General features: G+C 34.3%; 3 protein-coding genes across 4 annotated transcripts; 2 read left to right on the forward strand and 1 right to left on the reverse strand.

The window, feature by feature from the left end:
* Window positions 1–202: 202 nt before the first annotated feature.
* On the forward strand, window positions 203–2,078 carry LOC133691184 (large ribosomal subunit protein eL14y-like). Its single transcript, XM_062111577.1, has 5 exons — window positions 203–354; window positions 466–567; window positions 922–1,051; window positions 1,138–1,250; window positions 1,863–2,078. Exons 1-5 carry the CDS (start codon window positions 352–354, stop codon window positions 1,914–1,916), a joined length of 402 nt encoding a protein of 133 aa, XP_061967561.1. The 5' UTR covers window positions 203–351; the 3' UTR covers window positions 1,917–2,078.
* Window positions 2,079–3,963: 1,885 nt separating this feature from the next.
* On the reverse strand, window positions 3,964–12,021 carry LOC133692093 (serine/threonine protein phosphatase 2A regulatory subunit B''alpha-like). 2 transcript variants are annotated; one of them, XM_062112780.1, is made up of 13 exons: window positions 11,557–12,021; window positions 10,788–11,030; window positions 10,554–10,659; window positions 10,252–10,351; window positions 9,772–9,877; window positions 9,553–9,643; window positions 8,578–8,719; window positions 8,070–8,217; window positions 7,840–7,949; window positions 5,739–5,895; window positions 5,529–5,654; window positions 5,241–5,390; window positions 3,964–4,748 (listed from the first exon to the last, which is right to left on the reverse strand). In XM_062112780.1, the coding sequence occupies exons 1-12, from the start codon at window positions 11,710–11,712 to the stop codon at window positions 5,250–5,252; spliced, it is 1,626 nt and encodes a 541-aa protein (XP_061968764.1). In that variant the 5' UTR covers window positions 11,713–12,021; the 3' UTR covers window positions 3,964–4,748; window positions 5,241–5,249. The 2 variants fall into 2 exon arrangements, with proteins under 2 accessions (XP_061968764.1, XP_061968765.1); XM_062112781.1 differs by lacking the exons at window positions 10,788–11,030; window positions 11,557–12,021 and having other exon boundaries at window positions 10,252–10,356.
* Window positions 12,022–16,945: 4,924 nt separating this feature from the next.
* On the forward strand, window positions 16,946–20,805 carry LOC133692095 (vacuolar protein sorting-associated protein 2 homolog 3-like). The gene is made up of 11 exons (XM_062112785.1): window positions 16,946–17,143; window positions 17,405–17,449; window positions 18,406–18,440; window positions 18,522–18,572; window positions 18,901–19,005; window positions 19,115–19,186; window positions 19,438–19,509; window positions 19,610–19,690; window positions 20,060–20,095; window positions 20,185–20,240; window positions 20,534–20,805. Exons 1-11 carry the CDS (start codon window positions 17,110–17,112, stop codon window positions 20,583–20,585), a joined length of 639 nt encoding a protein of 212 aa, XP_061968769.1. The 5' UTR covers window positions 16,946–17,109; the 3' UTR covers window positions 20,586–20,805.
* Window positions 20,806–20,949: the final 144 nt, after the last annotated feature.

A 20,949-nucleotide genomic window follows, 5' to 3' on the forward strand; every position in this document is an offset into this window, starting at 1 on the left:
TCGATGGTCCTATTTACAAAGTTCTCCCATAAAGCGGGGCAACTATAGAATTTACGAAACGATTGGCTGAAAAGCGAAAACACCCAAAATTGAAAACATCATAATTATAAGCCATATATAAGAATAAAAAGAAAAGAAAGGACGCAACAGAAAATAGTTGAAAGTTTCGAAGTGATAACCAATAGTAAAGAGACACGTGTAAACATCCAATAACCCCCCCGAGAGCACCACAACCTAAACGAAAAACCCTAGAAGCAGGTCTTCTAGTATTTCATAACCTCGGTGCTCACAGCCCTCTCCTCTCCCTCAGCAGTCGCCTCTCTCCGTCGAGTTTTTGCAGATCTGCCAAAAATGGTGAGAGGGTTTTTCCATCTCCTCTGTTTTGCTTCGGAGAAAATCCGTTGCTCTATAACTTTTCGTTTTTCTTACACTTCCCCTATTTTGTGTTTTTTTTTTCATGTGTAGCCGTTCAAGAGGTACGTCGAGATTGGGAGAGTGGCTCTTGTCAACTACGGCAAGGATTACGGCAAGCTCGTCGTTATTGTCGATGTCATCGATCAAAACAGGGTGGGCTTTTATTCTCTGTTTCCCTACCTTTCCCTTGAATGTATGTAGATAAAGCTTATTGTTTCTTTATCAACACTTGATGATAACTAAGGATGTTTTGAATACTTTATAAGCAATAATTTAGTGTGTATTGAATGCTCATATGGCTGTGTTAGTCTGATAGTATTTTTAACTTTTTAAAAGGTTTATTATTTTGGGCCAGTAGAGTGAGAGAACATTTGTTTTTTTATAAAAAAAAAATAATTGCTTAGCATTTGTTTGCATTTTATAATCTGTTTTGATGATAAGTCTGAGTTATGTTGGCTGATGGAAGGGTGAAAGCTTAAAGATTTGTGATTTTTGATGCTGTTATAGGCTCTAGTTGATGCCCCAGATATGGTTAGGAGCCAAATGAACTTCAAGAGGCTTTCGCTTACTGATATCAAGATTGAGATCAACAGGGTTCCTAAGAAGAAGGCACTGATTGAAGCCATGGAGAAGGCTGGTGGGTTACCGATTGATTATTCCTGCCCTTGTTTAATTTGCTTCTTCTTCTTTTTTTACTGAATTTAAACTGTTCTTTGATGGCAGATGTGAAGAATAAGTGGGAGAACAGTTCATGGGGCAGGAGGCTCACTGTGCAGAAGCGAAGGGCATCACTTAATGATTTTGATCGGTTCAAGCTCATGTTGGCAAAGATCAAGGTTCGTAATTCTCCATCTTGTCTTTTTGAATAGTCATTGCACTGCGTTTCATTTATGGTCAAACACCTGTGCTTTAGATGTTGAATTCTCCCCTTCCTTACATTCAAACCTAAGTCTATAGTAGCACTATTTGGTTTCTTAGCAAAACGATATGATTTCTTCCTGGTATCACTTTCCCAATAGGGCTTCGGAGCTTTAGCAAAACAATATGATTTCTTCCTGGTATCTCTTTCCCAATAGGGCTATGGAGCCCTGGCAGAAATTGACCCCCATCCTTTTAGGGCTGTAGAAGAACACCAGCTCTCAGCTGTGAATGAGAGCATATAACTTACCTGATAAATCAAACACTATATGACCATTGAAATCGAAAAGTACTAGACTTCAAACTGCATTATTTTTTATATTTTGTACTCAGTGTTGCCTTGCTTATGTGCTTATTTCGAGGGTTAAATCAGCCCCTAGAACATGCGTATGGAAGTAATGCTCAATCATATATTTTATAATTGTGTCAAGAAGTATGATCAATTTAAAATGGTACTGCATTGGTTTTGTTGAACCTTTCTACAAATATGTTCACAAGCTTGATGCATGTTATAAATGTGCATTCTGCAGAAGGCAGGAATCGTCAGGCAGGAGCTTGCAAGACTCAAAAAGGAAGCAGCCTAAGATTTGTTCACTTCTGAGTTTTTCATTATTTTACAAGTTCCAAACTTCGCATCAGTTTTAGCATTTTGGGTTTTCCTTTCTGGCGTTTGATCAATTTCCTAGTTAGTGGCAGAAACCAATTGTTATGGATCTTGTTATGAAAGAACATTAATGATTTTTCTAGACTTCCTATTTCGCCTGGTTATGAGTCGTTGTATTAGGTCCTTTGGTGTTTTTCTCTGACGCTATGCCTGTCAGGGAGTCATCTTTCCTAGACCTCCATGCGATTTCAATGTGGAGTAGATGAGTGGATGAAAGAAATGAGGGTTGATCAGAGAGTTGCTTTTGCCTTTAATTGGATATTTTATCAAGGATAAGTCATATATTTTATCAAGGAGAAGGTAATTCAACTTATTCCAAGCTTGTCCGGACGTGCAACTTGCTCGCAACTAATTCTATTCTAGAATTGATTTCAACTAATTATTCAATTTGATTTGCTAATTCAATTTTTTTTTTCTTTGGAATAGTTTTTAAATTGTGGAGTTCATTTGATTTGAGAGTTTAGTGAAAATATTTTATTTATCGAACTTGACAACTTATTGATTTTTAATGGGTCAAATTCTAAAGCAGATTATATTCATTTTAATGTGGTTTACAAATCTATAAAAACCTTTGATTTTAATTGGTTGTAGAATTCCTTTATTATTTAAAGCTTTTTAAATACCTTGAGTTGAGTAAGAGTAAATAGTATATTTCTACATAAATCTTATGTTTTCAAACGGCATGTTGATATGGAGAAGGAGACGGCAGGCCAGGCGGATGCTACCAGCCAGATGCAGGGCCAGAGACTGCAGTACCATTTTCCGAGAGGGTTCCAATAAGCCCCGCCATCTTGTTGTAAACGGTCCCGCTGTAGTTTCATTAATGTCCTGGACAGACAAACTGCAGGTGCTCGCTAATTAAGAATGTGATCAGTATGTAGGGTAGTTTTATGGTTGTGATTAAAAAAAATGTATTTTATAAAAAATTTATGAGCAAAAAGTAATTTAATATATGTGATTAAAACTATTTTTTAAATTAAGATTATAAAATAACTAAGGATATATTGATTTTATTAATTGAAATATTATAAATTTAACTACTGCTATTACATTATGAAATAAATAATATTTTATATTATGTATTTTTTATTATTTCATTCAACTATTTGTAATTCCATTATATATAAAATTCATCCGATAATGACTACAGTTTTTATGGCTTCTTGAACGTGCAACAACATCAGATAAAATATCATCAGGAATAAAATTGAAATTACGATCAAATTCTTCAAATATTACGTCATCATACGATCTCCTTCTAATATAATTATATAGTGTCATTGAATAATGTTAAACACTAATTTTTCAAATAAAACACTATCTAAGAAAAAAAAAATTAGATTTTTTCTAATTTTACTAGATCGGATCTAATCCAATGTATTTAGATTTGGATCAAACCCGGTCTGGCCATGAATAATAAAAACGCTCTCCACTGTTTACTTTGCAGAACAGTAAAGACATAGAAATACAGCAGAAGAAGGAGAATGACAGGGGGAAGAGCAAGCTATCCTAAGCGGCGACGATGTCCAGCTGGTGGTTGAAACGATGAAGGCTGATGGTGAATTAAGAGAACTGCTTGGCCAATGGACGGTGGTCCTTCTTATTTTTCCTTTATTTCTGCTCTTCTTCTCTCTCTTTCAGGTCGCGCCTCTGTTTACAACAGTAAACACAGAGGGACGAAAACACAAGAGACAAGAGAAAGTAAAATATAAAAGAAACAAAAGAATAGGAAGCAACTAGAGACATAGTCTTCAACTTCGTCCCCAGACCAGAGAGAGAAGCAGACGAGGAGAGAATCCAGAAAGCAAAAAGATAAAAAAGACTAGATAAAGAATAAAGGAGCAGAGGCAGCATTGGTTAACCAGCCCTTCCCCACCATCATCTTCGTCTTCAAGCAGCAGCTTGAAGTTGCTTTTTGTTATCCTGCGATTTATACGCAAATAGTAATGGGTCCCACAAACAGTAACTTGTGTTTAAACATAACCAAACGATTTATTTTTGTGGTGTGCTCCAAAAGCAAAAACAGCCACAAAAACAAACACTCTCGCGCAGGTGGCAGAACATTCAATAGTTGCCAGATCATGAACATCACTACATAGGCAGCTAGCAATACAGAAACTACTTGCCATTGTGAACAATTTTTTTGCTGCCAGAGAACAGTAATGAACAAGTATGCTCTTTGTTTCAGAGCTACTACGTATGGAGGTGGGCTTCTATATTTGCACGCCTCCCTCCCACCCAAAAACTGCTAAAACACGGTTGACAACCCACTCTCTCAACGGAATTTTTTTGTCCCTCTTCACGAATCCAATTAAAGAACATATTACGAGTGCCAAAAAGAAAAGAGAACGGACCGACAAGAACGTGTGACCAACAAAATATACCGTTACAAGCTTAAAGGACAAGCGTAGCAGCTGCCTTTCCATAAATAACAGAAGCTCGAGAAAAATCATCCAGAAATGGAGCTGCTTCCCTGGAAGCAAAATAGCCACCAAACAGCAATCATATGAACTTTTGTTACCTGGGTGATGAATCATCACCGCATGACAGTCATCTCTCCCACCCAATAAAGCATCTGGCATTCCTGGAAATCACTGCAGAACTCTGGAGTACATATTGATGTTATTGCACAAAGGCAGCTATGTTGCCGGTTGGAGCATGTCAGAACAACAGAACAGATTTTGATGAGTTCCGCTGAGGAGTATTGTGTCCAAGTAACAAATTTTCATTCCGTGCGAGATATTGTGGGTAACTGCAAACACGCAAAGGACTTGCAAAATTGAGTTCAACATATGAATAATCTAAAAAAAGGAATGTTGGAATATTTCTTAAATCCAAAAAATATAAATTTCTGTAAACATTGTTCATCGTCAACAAATTAGCAAGGAAAGACATTTATTGGCAGAAATAAAAAGACAGTAAACATCTGAGATATATGTGGTAGTAGGTAGATTAACGGTTGAAATAAACAATTCGAACAACTAAAAAATGCAGCAAATTCCTTTTTCTTTTTATTTTCCTCAAAAGAAGTCAAGGGCCTCCGCTGACATTTTATTGATTTTCCCTTTACATTATGGGAAGTTTAAAAATCTTATTAAAAAGTCAGAACTACCATATGTTTTTTGAATTTTGAAAAAGATAGAATTTCAGGCAAAGTATAAAACTCAACTGAAATAAAGGCACTGCAAAATTTTACAAATCTTTCTTTTGAGGGAAGTCAACCTCATTCCTAACACAACCTTACCTCAATAACCTAAAAAGGAGCCTCAAATGATTCATCCCAAACCTCTGCACTTCCATTTGAGACATCTTCAACATCTTCTTCCATTGAAAGCCTGATATATTCTCTATGTGCAAAGCGATCCCACTCTGTTAAAGTTGGCTCCTCACGCTCCTGCCCACACCAAAAAATGCAAATTAGGCCGTTATGATCTGTGAAGATATGATAATGAAACCAGCATCATTGGATCCTCAATATATTATTATATAAAAGCTAAAAAGCAAGGGAGCAATATTAAAATGCTGAATGTACCTGGCGAATGACAAAGGGGTCACGGCTTTCAAAAGCTACAAACTTATTAAGGTTGAAAAGGATATTGAAAACATTTCCTGAAAGTTTGCATCCTTTCAAATCACGCAGTGTGATATAATTTTCCCTCTGCAACAAAAAAGTGTCATTGGAAATGTAAGCTAACACAAAAGGACAAGGATTCCAAGGTATCCAAAAGAAACAAGTATTTACCTCTGGTGCAATCATGTCAACTATTTGACACAAGATATCCTCAAATAGCACAGGTTCCTGGGCCATGCATTCTATTCGGTGCAGCTGCTCCTCATAGAAGTATTGCAATTCATTGGGTGTCAACACACCATTTCCATCTAAATCTAAGCACTTGAACCTGTGAATAAAACTTAACAAGATAAGAGAGGACAGCCGATACAAACATTGATGACTTCCACAGACATAGAGCATCAGAAAACGAGGTAGACCCTGACACAAGATTTAAATAGAGGAAGCTTTCAATACACTTGAGCATTAAGGAGAGTGGATGAGATGTAACATGGATGACTTCCATAAGCCAGTGGATACAGCTTTTTCTAAGATAAGAAAAAGCTAACGAGGGCACGTACATACAAGCATAGATCACTTCCACAGACACAAAGCATCAAAAATCAGGACTTGTGTGTTAGGCCTTGGTACAAGAATTGAATGGAGGAAGCTTTTCAAATCATTGGCTCGTTTAGGTTGTGTTTGGTTTTAGGTTAAAGGGGGTTAAACCTCTTTTAACCTTGTTTGGTACATTTTGAGGGAAAATTAAGGGTTTAACACTAAACCTCAAAAAGGAGGTTAAGCGTTAACCTAGGTGAAGTTGGGGGAAAAATGTTATGGGAGAATTTTTTTTGGGATTTGTGCAATTTTATTTTTTTTCCAAATTCACCCATTTGTTTGATTGCCTTTATGGCATAAACATGTTATATATACTTTTATTATATTTAATTTAAATATTGATTTAAAATTTATTGGATCACACATTTACACATAATTTTCACACCTACCAAACATCCTAAATACTTTACCCTTTAACCACTTTTTTACACCCTTAACACTTCATCCCTTAACATCCTAAATCTATCAAAACTTAACCTCAAATTTTTAACCGCGAACTAAACACTAGCTTAGGAGAGTGGAAGGGATGCACACTTTAGTATAGGCTTGGTCCACTTCGTTCACAGTACAAACAAGGAACCCATAAAGGATAACAATCCCCATCTTGTTGATAGAGCTCTTTAAATCACTGTTTAAAGTCAGGGTTATTATCCTGGAACAAGTGCGTTTTTTTCCCACCTTCAGGTCTAAAACAAATGAGGGAAAGAGGCTGTTCTTCATCTTTGAGGGATCAGTATCATACTCGCACCTAATTCAATGATTAGAATGGAGGTGAAACGAAACACACTGCCACTTCACTTTGTTTGAGAATCACAAGGTGAGATTTAGCAGGGAAATTTGGTGGGAGATATGTAAGAGCAGTTTAGCATTCTTACATTTTAGATCGAAAAATACGTTCATGGAAATGTTTTGGCCAGTGGTATAGGTATATAATTTTTTACTGATTGAACCACTTGACTTTTAAACTAGATTTCTAAAGAATTGAATTAGTTGAAACTAACATTAAGCAACTCAAGCAAGATGCTTAAAGAATTATGGAAGGATACAAGTAGCAATGTTATTCGAACATCACCTAACTGAACAAAGTTTACACGTCAGTAGTTGATAATCATTTTCTCCCAGTCCTGTCCATATCATTCTTTTAAAAGCACCTACTTTTTCAATATTACATGCACCCCAGGACAGATGTCTGTAGTCAATATGTGGCTCGTCATTTATTCAAATTATTATTGTGCTAAAAGGATAAGTCGACGCCCAAGGCACAGAGAAATTTAGCTGGAAAATAGTTCCTCAAACTATGGACATCACTCAAATTAACAATCTCCATCAAACAGATCAAGTGAAATGGCTAATTAGATCCAACTTTTTATAATTTCTTCCGAGCTTAATGCTGACTTTTGACATTTTGGACAAGAATTAACAGTGTTCATCAACACATAATAAATAGAGTCCATCAAAAAATGCATCTCCCACAATATCTGTATCCTAATAAACTAGTCCCTAAATTTTATTTCTTTCGTTTATGTATCCATTTTGATCTGAACAGACAAACAATTATCACAAGAAAATCACCTTGTTGTCAAGTATGCAAAAACTTCACGTCCCATTTGTCATTCAAATCATTCCCAACCATGAAATGAAAGGTACAAGTCTAAGAAAAGAAAGCAGATAATACCAGTATTCAAGGCTGGGATCAGATGATTTGTCCTCCTCTGAGAGCATGAAGTAAACAAAATCTTCATAACACATCTTCCCTTCAACATTGCTAGTAAACTTCCTTGGCACCTATGATGAAATTAAAGCACGAACACAATATTTACACCTCATTTAGAAGAAATGTCTCTAAAAAGTCAAAGTTCATTTGTATCAAGCTTCAGAGAAGGAAGCAATATGACACCAACCAACCTGTGAAAAAATTCTATCAACAATCCTGTAGGTAAGGGCATGATTACCATATCTGACGAGATTCTCCTTGTCGATCAAGAAATCATGGTCTGTATCCAGCTCCCAAAACTTGCAGTATATTACATAGAAATGTTCATAAGAGAAGTACCTAAAACAAAGGGCAGCACACGGTTGTAAACTCACATATAATAATTACTAGAATCAACTCATGTAAATCCCATATGCAAGTCTTTCCATATTATCATTTATCAACCAAGAAGAAGAGTCAAACACCTTACAGTAGAATGTCATTTGGTGACTTGGAGAGTTGAGTTTTAGATCAAATTGGTTATCCAACTATTTTTATGCCTATAAACTGAAATTTAGATGCTTGAATGCATACACTAGTAAGGATGTTGAGGGCTTGCTGTTTAATTAAATTGAGATATGAAATTCACATTCCATTTTCTAGCTATTCCTATTAATTTTAAATAAAAAAATCATTTAAAGAGTTTGTCGGCACCCCGACCTTATAACTTTGTTAATGTCATCTTCTTCATCTGCATGGTGCATTGCATCAATAAGATTTCCACGTTTCAGCTCCCGGAGTGTAAGACAGCCATTTCCTGATCTATTGATGTAGTAAAATATTCTGTATATGACAGTTTCAGCTGGGCCATTACAACAAGAGTTCATATTGGTCATTATCAGTTGCAGAAATGGAAAACTTCAACAATTTGAGAAAAAAAAAAGCGTTACGATGATGAGAGAGCATATAAAAGTCATCCAAAAAGAAGCCAGTAAGATAAAATGGCCAGTTAGGTGCAGCCATTTCTGACTCAATAAACCCTTATTTGGTATTGACTCATTTATGTCTCAGTTGATCCCAAATGTTGTCATACAAATCAAGGAAAAATAACTGTATATCCATAAATCGATCAATTCCAGCCAAATCTCACCAACTAAATCCCTCATCAATAAATAATAAGAATCAAGTATCATAATTGTGTTAGGGCTGCAGTTTGTAATTATTTCTATTTGTATGGTATTATTTGATTTTGTCCCCCAAGTCCAAAATCATTTCTGTTTGCACATCTCAATGGTCCAGCATTCTTTTAAAAATGAAAACCATAAAAAAAAAACTATGATAACATGCAACAAAAAGCTCCTTCCATAGGTAAAACAAGAAACTTTTCCTTTTCCCCTTTCGATAACTGCAACGGTTATAATCAATAACACTTGCTGCATCTTTTTTGACTAAAACCTTTGATATAATCAACAGGATTAGGATATGGCCTACAGATACCACAGATATGGCGAACTCTGAAATGGTCATTCCCCCCTGTGAATTGTTTTAGTAAATAATTGCATGCAGCAAGAGGAAGGAATCACTGTAATCAAGGGCAAAGCTTCATTTTCGAAAATTAAGCAACCCCTCAACAATAAATGTTGGTGATGCTTAGCTGAAAAGCTAAAATAACACACTGATTAATGAAGTGCTTACCATATCTTTCTTGAAATTCAGGAGTATTCTGTAAGAATTCCAACCCTGAATGAGTTGCCAAAAGTTCTCGAAGAATAGGTTTGAAATCAGACTGATATGGTCAAAGTAAAAATGATAATTAGTCCAAGAAAAATTGTTGTTTGAATACAGGACCTACCAGGAAGCCAAATTCAATATGTTCAACAAATGCATAGAAAACAATAGGATCGCATAATGAACCTGAGTAAGGTATTTGCAGTCTGGCTGTTTTAGAATATTGAATATTTGAGTTGCTACGTCCAATGTTAGCATGTTGCTATCCACCCAGTATTTGACAAACGCATCCCTACAAACAAACAACATGAGTAAGCACCCGATAAAACATATATTCAGAAAAGTAGATGCACCCAGCACCAATCAATATGAAATAATGGAGTGGGTTAATACTTGAGAAACAAGTAATCAATCCCTCCGAAAATACAGCAACCAATAAACATGGCATCTATGAAGATTAAGTGGAAGCTAAACTTCCATTGGTGATGTAAATTGGGCACAAAATGCATTTATACACGGGAAAGAAAAAATAGCATGTTTGAGAAATGCAAAATAATAAACAAGCTGAAAAGTTTTGTAAGGAGAAAGGTTGTAGGCAAGATCCTAAAAGTTTAAACTTCTTCTGGTCAAAAATAAAATATTTAGGAACAGAGCAGAAGCACCTACCTGGTCACTATCCCAGTGCAGTCAACATCAATCTTTCTGAAAAGCGCATAGGAGAAGAAGGATGGTAACTTGCAAACTATCTTTGTAACAGATTTAAATTCTGCACTACAAAAGCATAAAGATTAATTGCTTTGAAGTTAATGTGTATCTTCTTTTTCCCTCTGTCTTGGCACAACAAGAGATGGAAAGAAAAACAAAGAGCCTTCAACAATAAAATGAAGGTCTTCTTTCCCCAATAAGATAAAAAGAAAAGATTGTGTTGAGAGTGAAAGGGCGAGTTATGAATTGGTTATGGTTCTAACCATCAATGAGTAGCCCATCCAGATCATTTCTGAAAAGATGATTAATTCTAGAAAGACAATTTTCTTTGAGTTCACTTGCTGCTGGACGACCATTTTGAAAATAAAACTGCAAGCAAATGAATGCATAAGTACTCCAGCCTTGAGCACACAAGAAGATAAGAATTTCCAATTAACAAGTCAACCTCAATTATGACAGTATCTTACAAAAAAAAAACTGACAGAAGTAAACGAGACCTGAGGTATAACTTCCCGTACAGGTTCCCTGACTAATTTTAACGGGGAACCTAGAGAAGAAGGACTAGTTTTCTGCTTAGACGTGCATGGAGAACCAGATGAACTTCTTGGTGAAATTGGAGGTGCACTACCAGTAGGAAACATAGAAGGCAATGAATTGACCCCACTAGCACTCGCATTAGTAGAGCTACCAGGGATGTTGATGGGATTGCCAGCTTTTGCATCATCAATCAAAGTTTTCACCTGCACTCGCATTAAAAGAGTTAGCCAAGAACAGGCAAAACAATTCCATATATGGGCCTCAAAGCAAGTAATATGAAAAAAAAATCCAATCAACCAGATATGAATCATCATAAATCAAGTCCCACGATAGCAAACATAGATTGATAACAATACACGTGCAATAACCTAAAAAGGAAATCGGTAACCACCCAATTCCAACACGTAAGGTGTATCACTTTCAAGCCTGGATATCTATAATAGAGATAGGACACTGTGGGCTTCTACCTAATGATAGAGAAAGAGGAGACACGGTGGGCTTCTTTCTACCTATAGGTGGACAAAAGATGGATGCTATTATCGGAAAAAAAGAAAAAAAAATTCACAACAGTAGTAAATTACGCCATAATAACATTAAAAAGGATAAAAACCATGGCATCGTCATCAAATAACCTCAAACCGATTTCACACTACGACTTGCAAATTTATATAATTGAATAATTAAATGACAGTAATTGTAGAAAAAGAAAAAAAAGAAAGGTAGCAATACCAGTCGGGAGGTGTCAGAAAGCGAAATCCACTGAGAGAACAAGTCCTCGGCAAGTTGAGGATTTTCTTTAAGCACAAAAGAAGAAACTTCCGGTAGCTGTAGCAGTTCAGCGTCCAAACAACAAACTTCTTCTCCTGCTACTCTATCAATATCCATCGCTTCTTCCACAACCAAACCCTAATTCCTCAAAAACAAACTTCAGAATTCGAAGATCGATAGTGAAATTCGATTGGAGATGGATGGTTGAAATTGTTCAAGAGGCGGGAAGAGCGATGTGATTGCAGTTTGTTACGAAGAGACGAGAGAGAGGGCGAGAGGGAGTGGAGTTGGAGGGGAGAGGGAGAGGGAGAGGGGAGGGGAGGGGAGGTGAGCGAGAGCGAGAAGGGGGAGAGTTTCGAAGTAACAGAAACCGCCCAGGAGAGATGCCGTACAGGAACAGAAGTCCGAGAGTTTCTCTCCCTTTCTTACCCAGCAGACATACTTGTGAGACCCGACCCTGGAAAAGGGCTGAGTCATTGGGTTATTGGATAATTTACGGGTCACTAAATCAATCAGCAGGGCCAGTCGTTTTTTATAGAACAAGATTATTTCCCTCTTTTAAAAAAATAATTGATTTTTATCACTGAGTTAATTAAATTATTAAAAATTTATCCAAGTCAATAAGATTTTACCGGATTAATTCTTGCTTGATTTAACTAAAAATTTAATCCGGTTTCATGTCTCAGATTTTCCTGAACCGTCAATCGGGCTGAGTTTAACAAACATGAACAAGAGATTTTGTTCAATTCAAGCTCTTGTTCAGCGACATTGGCTGTCTAACTGACCGACAAACCGATTTGTACGAATTTTTATACGTATGTTTATACGGTCCGTTATGTATTAACTTTAACTTCACGTGGATGAGCTTTTTTCTGTCTTGATATTTTTTTATATATATTTCTCGTTAAGGACATGCGTCGTACAGATGAGTGGATGAACCTTTTCTTTTTATTTTTTCTGGATTTTCTTAGGGTTTGATGATGGGTTTTTTCGACGTCTCTTCTGGAGTAGCTAAATTGCTCTGCAATGGTGTGTGAGTGTTTTTTTTGGCTTTATTTATTTAGTGGAAAATTTTAGAATTTTTAGAAAAATAAAAAACTAAAGAAAATGTGTTCATAAAGTGAAAGTGATGTTGTTTGAGGTTTTTCACCATGATTTCTTCATTTTTAAAGATGAAAAATATTAAAAAAATACTATTTAAAATTCTTCTGGAAAATTAAAAGATCATTTTTTGAAAGCAAACATGATATTTATCATGATGGGCAAGAGAGTAAAATACTAAATTACATGTAATAATTTCTCATTTCATTTAAAATACTTAACGGTAAATTTCATTAAAAAAAAAAAAAACCATAGCACTCAACGTATTTTTTTAACCATAAAATTTGCTCGTTGGATCCTGTTCCACGGGTTCCTAGTATTCAAAACCATGGATTTTGACAACAAAAAAAAAAAGGGTTGAAAATCATGATCTGGAACGAATGCAGTTAAAACATGGATTATGGAACACTTTTTATTTATTATTAAAAAAACCAGGAGATTAGGGTTTTACTGTCACTTTCTTGACAAAGCAATATTCTTTAGAATAATACTTTTTTTTTGTTTTTTCAATTAATTTTCTTTTATCCTCTACTATTAAATTTGTTGTTTTCTAGGTTATTTCATTTTTATAACACGATTTATTAGATTAACTCAATTTATTTAGATTTTATTTTTTTAATTAATTTTTTTCAAGCTTATCATTTAATACTAGGTTAAATCAATGTTTATATATATATCCTTTAACATGGTATTTATTTTTTATTAGATTATTTTAATTTTATGACTCGGATCACGGGTCTAGTGGATTAAGCCAGTTGATTCAGTTTTTTTTTTCTTGATTATTTTTTTTCTTCTAATTCCGTCATTTAACATTGGGTTGATTGAGAAATAAAATTTGCAATTTGTTTTGTTTGCTTTCTGTATACTGGGTTATTCTGATTTCATAACTTAATAATAGTGTTTAATGAGTCACTCCAAGTTGATTCGGGTTGTTTATTTGTATTGTTTTTAAAAATTGATTTTTATTTTATTTTATCATTCAATACTAAGTCGGTTGGAGGTTGAGCTTCATGATTTGTTTTGATTTATTTTCTATGAAGATATCTTGGTTTTATAATTGAGGTCGCGGGTTTTAGCATTTTAATCTTGATTAAATCAAGTTATTTTTTTATTTGATTTCTAAGAGGTTATATTGATCTCATGATAAGGGTCACGAGTCCTTCGCCATTTGATTTACTTTTTATTAGGTTGTTCATGTCCCATAACTCAGGTCGCGAGTTTGACAGGTTAACTCAATTGACTTTTTTTTTTTGGTTTTTTTTTTCAATTTCATCATTTAATATTGTGTTTGATTGAGAATTAGACTTTGTGATTTATTTTGGTTTGCTTTTTATTATGTTGTCTCAACCTCATAACTTGGAGACAATACTTAATGTGTTGATCCAAGTTGACTTAACTCATTTTTTTGTATTATTTTTTTAATTAAAAGTTTTAAAATTTTCATTATTCAACATCAATTCTGACACAGTCGATTAGGAATTAAACTTTATAATTTATTTTAGCTTATTTTTTTATGAGATTATCTTAGTCTCATAATTAAACTTGCAAATTGATATGTTAGCTCGAGTTAAATCATGTTTTTTTTTAATTATTTTTTATAAGGTTCTTTTAATCTTATGACTCGAATCATGAGTTTGGCGAGTTAATGCGGATCATTATTTATATTGTTTTTTAATTGATTTCTTTTTTAATATCACCCTTCAATATTAGGTTGATAGAGAATTGAACTTCAAAATTTGTTTTGATTTATTTTTTATGAGATTATCTTGATCTTATGATCAGAGTAGTGGGTTTGATAGGCTAACTCTAGTTATTTTTAAATTTCATCATTTAATATTGAGTTAACTGAAAATTAAGTTTCATGATTTATTTTGATTTTTTTTTCATGAGATTATTTTAGTTTTATAACCCGTCATTTTTATAGGTCACCCCACTTACTTTTGGATTTGCAAATTCAACCTGCATCACACTAAGTCAACCCTTGCACTGTTTATTTTTTTCACTAGAAAAAAATACTGCAACATTTCAATATTTTTTTTACGTTCAAGAAAAATTTAACCCGACCCGCAACACATCACTAGTCAACGATACAACTTAGTACTGTGGTTTGGATTTTCAAGCCCATTTAGTATTATAGTAGCGGATGTTTTCAAAATGTTTTTTCAGTTGAAAATGTATTTAAATAATTTTTTTTCTTTTTAAAAATTTATTTTAACACTAGTCTATCAAAACGATAGAAAACACACAAAAAAATAATTCATTTAAATCAAAGAAAAAAATAAAAAAATCTCAAATTTTTTCAAAAATATTTTTGAAATACATAAACAAACATGTTCTTCAAAAGAAACATGATCTTCTTTTTTGTACTAACTCAGGTGTCCTCATACCTTTTTTAAAGGGTAAGACTAGTTTCGTTTGGGGTTTATGACTGCCCTTCCCAATAAGTGCGCTTCTTGAAGATCAAACTTATATTCTCATTCTTGTAGGGATATAACAGAGCCTTAACTGCTAGATCAACTCTTCATTGATAAAAGAAACACAATTTGCACTATAAGCAATAAAATATTGAAAATAACAATAAATAAAATGAAATTTTGAAAAGTTAATCAAACACACCAAAATCATGGAAAACCTAGTAAAATTCAATTGTGTTTTTTTTTTATAAAAAAAATATAACTAAGCAGATTCTCTGTCTTTACTCCATAACCAATTGATCTCTTTCATTTTATTAGTGATGCATGCTGCACGTGAGAAGCACAAGATACTATCAATTTAGTGTGGATTTAGTATTGTGATATAAATAATTTAAATTGAACTTGTGTTAAAATAATATTTTTTTAAAAGTTTTTTATTTTATTTTTATATTAATATATCAAAAAATAAAAAAATCTAAAAAAAAATATCATTTTGATATTTTTTAAATGAAAAATAATTTTAAAAACTTATAACAAAAAAAAAACACTCAATTGAACAATTACCAAGGATGCATAATAAATACCAGTTCAAACTTCAAACAATGTTAGAGTAGAAGAGAATATACATAACAAACAAATACCTTTTGGTTTGAAAAAATATATAATACTCAAAGGAAGTGGTTCAGCTAATACACAAAAGACTCGTTCAATTTAAAATTTCAGATCCAATTCTGCTCCTTTTATCTTGAAATCTTTGATATTTAACATGATTTTTGAGTACTTTTTCCTCGAAAGATTTTCAAAATAGAAAATACACACGAGCTAAGAGTCATCAATGCAGTTGTTTAATTATCTTTCAAATGGCAATCTTATTGACTGACTTTGAAAATTTATTTCACTTGTACATGAGTTAATGATGTACTGAAAATATATAAATGGTATCCATGCGGATTACCAATCTTAGTTTTTTTTCTTTTAACTATGGGTGTCCATATCAGCTTATATACACCTCAACTAATCATTCGAGACCTTGAAATTAACGATCATGTAAGTCTCAAGTGGCTTTAAGATTTGCAACACTCAAATTAATAACTTCTGAAAAATAAACTCATGGCTTGACTAGTTAAGTTACGTTAGTAATTTTAGTTGTTAAAATATATAAATGAAACTTGTTTGACTAAAGTTAAACTCAGCAAATTTAAAAGAATTTTTTTTAAAATAAAAATAAAAAATATTATTTTGATAAATATACCAACATGAATTGATTTAGTAACTCATGAATTGATACAATATTTTAGTGAATTATATCTCTTTTTATGCTTGACTACTATGAGTCCAATATTATTGTTTTTAAACTTGACTCTTGGTGGATCGACCTAGAGACCCTCTAACTAGGTCTTGGACGAGGCTAAGTTTCATTTAAAAATGAGCATGTAACTGACTTGGGCAAATTTAGGTGCTCGACAAGTCAACATGTCGTAATAATGCAGTCAAAACTCGAACAAGCTCCGATTATTATTATTTTTAAATAATATATTTTGATTTTTTATTTATTTAAAATAATATTATTTTAAATAAGAATAGCAACAAATCAACTTATAAATTAAATTAATCCGCTCAAGTGGTGAACTAGTTATAAGTTTCAGAACCCTGTCCGATACACACAATACAAAGAAAGGAACCGACGAGGAAGGAGGTTTTGCCGTATACCCTCCAATTCCAAAGAATAGTCAAAATAAAAAAAAAATAAAAATCTCGAGAAGATAATTACATACTGACATATTTACAGTCCAGCCCCTCATCACCAACGTATATTTTAGTAGTTAAATAGAATAAGGAAAAAAAAAAAAAGCGCAAAATTTCAAGGCGCTTTCTCTCCAACCCAAACAGTACCTCTCCTCTCCTCTCCTCTCCGTATCTGTTTCTCAGCTTCTCTCCTCAACAAACAACGTTTTTAAGAAATCAAAATCCTCTGTTATTTTAGTCAATAATAATAAAAATGAGCTTCTTCAACAAGAAACCAAACCCTAAAGGTTCGACCATGCCCCCCCTCTCTCTCTATCTGTTCCATCAATTCCATGACTGCTTGCTTGATCATCTCTGTCTGTTATATCCGTGCAGTCGCTCGAATTTGTTGCTCTTCTTTGATTGATAAGCCATCCAATTTATCTCACCAGCGTCTTAGTTTTTTTGAGTTGACCTGTTTTTTTTTTCTTTCTGAGATGTGGAATTGATGCAGCCCTGCTTTGATTTTTTTTTGGGTTAAATTGTGAATTTCTTTTTTGGTTGCGCAGAGGCTCTTCGAGACAGTAAGAGAGAAATGCAAAATTCTACTAGAGGTATTTGCACTGCTATTTTCTACTTCTAGCCAAGTTTACTTTCAGCTTTCGAATTCAAAACCAGATTAAATGCAAAGGGTGATCAAACTCTTAAGAAATCATATTTTATAGCACTGAATTTACTTGTATTTTCCTTTTATTTTTGGTTTTGGTTTTGAGTTTTTTCTAGTAGAAAAGAAGGGACATGTGATTTGGTTCGTTATGGTGGTTTGTATGGAAATGGAACTTAGTGAGATAACTAAAGAAGCTCAAATGGGTCGTGTTTCCATTTGCTGAACTGTTTAGATTCAAGAACCTGGTACCACCTTCTATTATTTGGATTATGAAGTGAAATGGGCCGGCCTGTTAGTTGTTGAAAGCCAAGGGATGGCATTGGATTTTTGTTTTGGGTAACCCAAAAAGCTACTTCAGGGTAGGTCCTCCTCTGGGAAGTTGAATGATTGTCAATAATAATGGTCGAGGGTGGAGGAAATGGTGGGAACTTATATATGATGCAAGCTTTATTGCAACTTACTGTGCCATCATGCAAAGACGAGATCTTCTCAAATAAAAAATAAAGGAAATAGAATGATGCAGTTTCCTCATATGGATGCTATATTAGAGACATACTAGAGCTTCTGTGGTACAAGTGCATCAAATTTATGGACCCATCAAGTTCTTGCCTTCACTTGTCTTAACCTATTGAATGATGACATAAGTTCGAAAAACATGGAAGACAATTTTGTAAAGCTCTTGATTTTGGGATCCTTTTTGGACTGCCAAGAGCACAGGGTCTTAAATGGGATTTTGGGTGTGGCTGGCACTGTCATTTTACATTCTCCATGTCATTGAATCCCAAGATGTAATTATGGAGGGAGAATTAAACTATCTTCTGGTTATCATCCTGTTAGATTACAAGGCGGGAAACTTTTTTGAATCTCATGTTATTGTTCTTTCTGGCTTTCACCTTGATTCAGGTTTAGAGAAGGAAATCGGAGCACTGCAGCTAGAAGTAAGTAAATGTTGTAGAATGATGATTTCTTTTTACAGTTTTGCTGTTAGATTAGATCTAACATATTTTTCATCTCTTCAGGAAAAGAAGCTTGTTGCGGAGATAAAACGAACAGCTAAGAATGGAAATGAGGTATCTTGCTTTAATATAGACTCTCCTTGCTGCAAGAAGACTTAAGTTGCTGTGTTGTGTAACTTTTCCATAACAATATTCATTCATATTTCTTGAATAATGAATACTGAACGTCATGTTCTTCTACTTAGGAGCTAGATGTCCATTATGAGTTCAAGTAGTATTTAATGCAGTGCTTTGCATTCAGTAGGGATCATTTTACCAAAATTTTCAAAAGATATGAAGCTTGTTGACAAGTGTGATTGCCTTCAAACAGCTACCTAGTTAATCCTTTTCAATTCTTCTCTGATTCTTTTTTTTTTTATCATCTGGACAATGCATTTTGCAGGCAGCTACTAAAATTCTAGCCCGGCAGCTAATCAGGCTCAGGCAGCAAATAGCTAATTTACAAGGTAGTCGAGCTCAAATGAGAGGCATAGCAACTCATACACAGGTAAAGCTGTGAAACCATGTCCCTTTTTCCTCAGTGAGGCGAAATGGGTGGATTGCTCTTTTTAGTGCATGTGCAATGTGTTCTTAACAATGTTTATCTGCTTCACCAGGCAATGCATGCCCAGTCTTCAGTTGCTGTTGGTTTAAAAGGTGCCAATAAGGCAATGGAAGCTGTGAATAAGGTTAGTCATAGACTCATAATATATGTAAGGGCTTTGTATTGATCGAGTGTCAGATTAGTATCAACATATTTTATGATGCAAGTCTGAACACTGATAATGAGCTTTAATTTGAAAGCAGCTGTGATAAGAACAGCATACAAGTTCTTTTTAACTCAATTTTTATTTCATTGCTACACAAATTAGAACTTAGAATTTTGCATTTTTTACTTTGTTTTGGGGCAATCCTGATGACTATCATGATTTAACTGCAGCAAATGGCGCCTGCAAAGCAAATGAAGGTTATAAGAGAGTTTCAGAAGCAGTCAGCACAGATGGATATGACTGTAAGATCATGCTTTTAGTTCAAAATAATGTACCATGATAGGAAGTTCATGTTTGCCATACTTTTCTCTCAGTGGTGCTCATTTTTACTTTCCCTCGCAGACTGAAATGATGTCAGATGCCATAGATGATGCCGTAGATAGTGATGAAGCTGAGGAGGAGACCGACGAGCTGACAAATCAGGTAGTTCATTTGCTCACATTCTTTTATCAATAGAGACGCAAATACTACTTAATGTGAAACTTTGTGTAAAGTGAGAACCATTGGGGTTTTATGATATATTAATTGATCTAGTAATCATGGATGTAAGATGTAGATCTCCAAATAAGTTAGGAGTCTAGAAAGTTTGTTATGACTGAATTATTGTAAGCCATTAAGTATTGAATGTCTTTTTTCTGGTTACATAACTGGAAAGCTGAGAAGCAGAAGATCCTATAGAGTGAACACCCCCCCACCTATAGCAAATCATTCTTTATGAATCCACTTATAATCTGCTGGCCTTAAAAACAAGTAGGAACTCGTGACATTTTTCCTTTTTGATTTTTCTTTTAGGTGCTGGATGAAATTGGCGTTGATGTTGCCTCGCAGGTTGGTGTTTGTAGTAATTCATTATACAACTGTTGTTTTCAGTTGATTGTTTTCCTCTTCATAATGCTAACCTGAACTGAATTTGGCAGTTGTCAGCAGCACCAAAAGGTAAAATTGCAGGGAAGAACAGAGAGGATGCCAGCAGGTATGTTTCTGTTTCTGAATTTTGCTATCAAACAAGAAAAATATTTATACATAAAACCAATTCACCCGTGGCTTTTAAGCCAAGCTGTCACCTCAATCTCTTTTACTGAATCGGACCTTTTAAATCAATTCATAAGGCATGATTCGGACCTTTGATCTTGGGGAATGACGGGCTTTAGCTTTGCAGTTTTTGCTAATGGGATTAAACATTCCTCAAAAATACAAATAAAAAGGAAACCAAAATCTCAGTTTTTTTCCTCTAATGTTTGCTCATATTCTGTTTACCCCTTGCAGTTCTGGCATTGACGAGCTAGAGAAACGATTGGCAACTCTGAGAAACCCTTAAGATGACCCACAGACAGTTTTCATCCTACTGGATGCCCCGAGCTTCGCTTGTGTTTGATTCTTCTTGGGGCTGTGTACACATACGCTCTTCAAAATCCATGTTTTCCCAAAATGTTACTCATTTGTTTACTTGTTCTAACAATTTTACAGAAGTATTTAATTGGTTTAATCTCGGGTACGAGTTCGTAATGTGTTAATAATACCACTCCACGTTGTTATAATAGCACTCGTACAATTAAGGGGCCCGGGCTGTGTTTTGGCTCCGACCATAAATTCAATCCTAACTATTTAAACTCTAGTTAGGAAAAAACTATAATTTACAACTTGTTTTAAAGCTAATATCTTTTCCCCGCAACAACAATTGT

The sequence above is a fragment of the Populus nigra genome, chromosome 4 (genome assembly GCF_951802175.1).
Source record: "Populus nigra chromosome 4, ddPopNigr1.1, whole genome shotgun sequence".
Classification (NCBI taxonomy): Eukaryota; Viridiplantae; Streptophyta; class Magnoliopsida; order Malpighiales; family Salicaceae; genus Populus; species Populus nigra.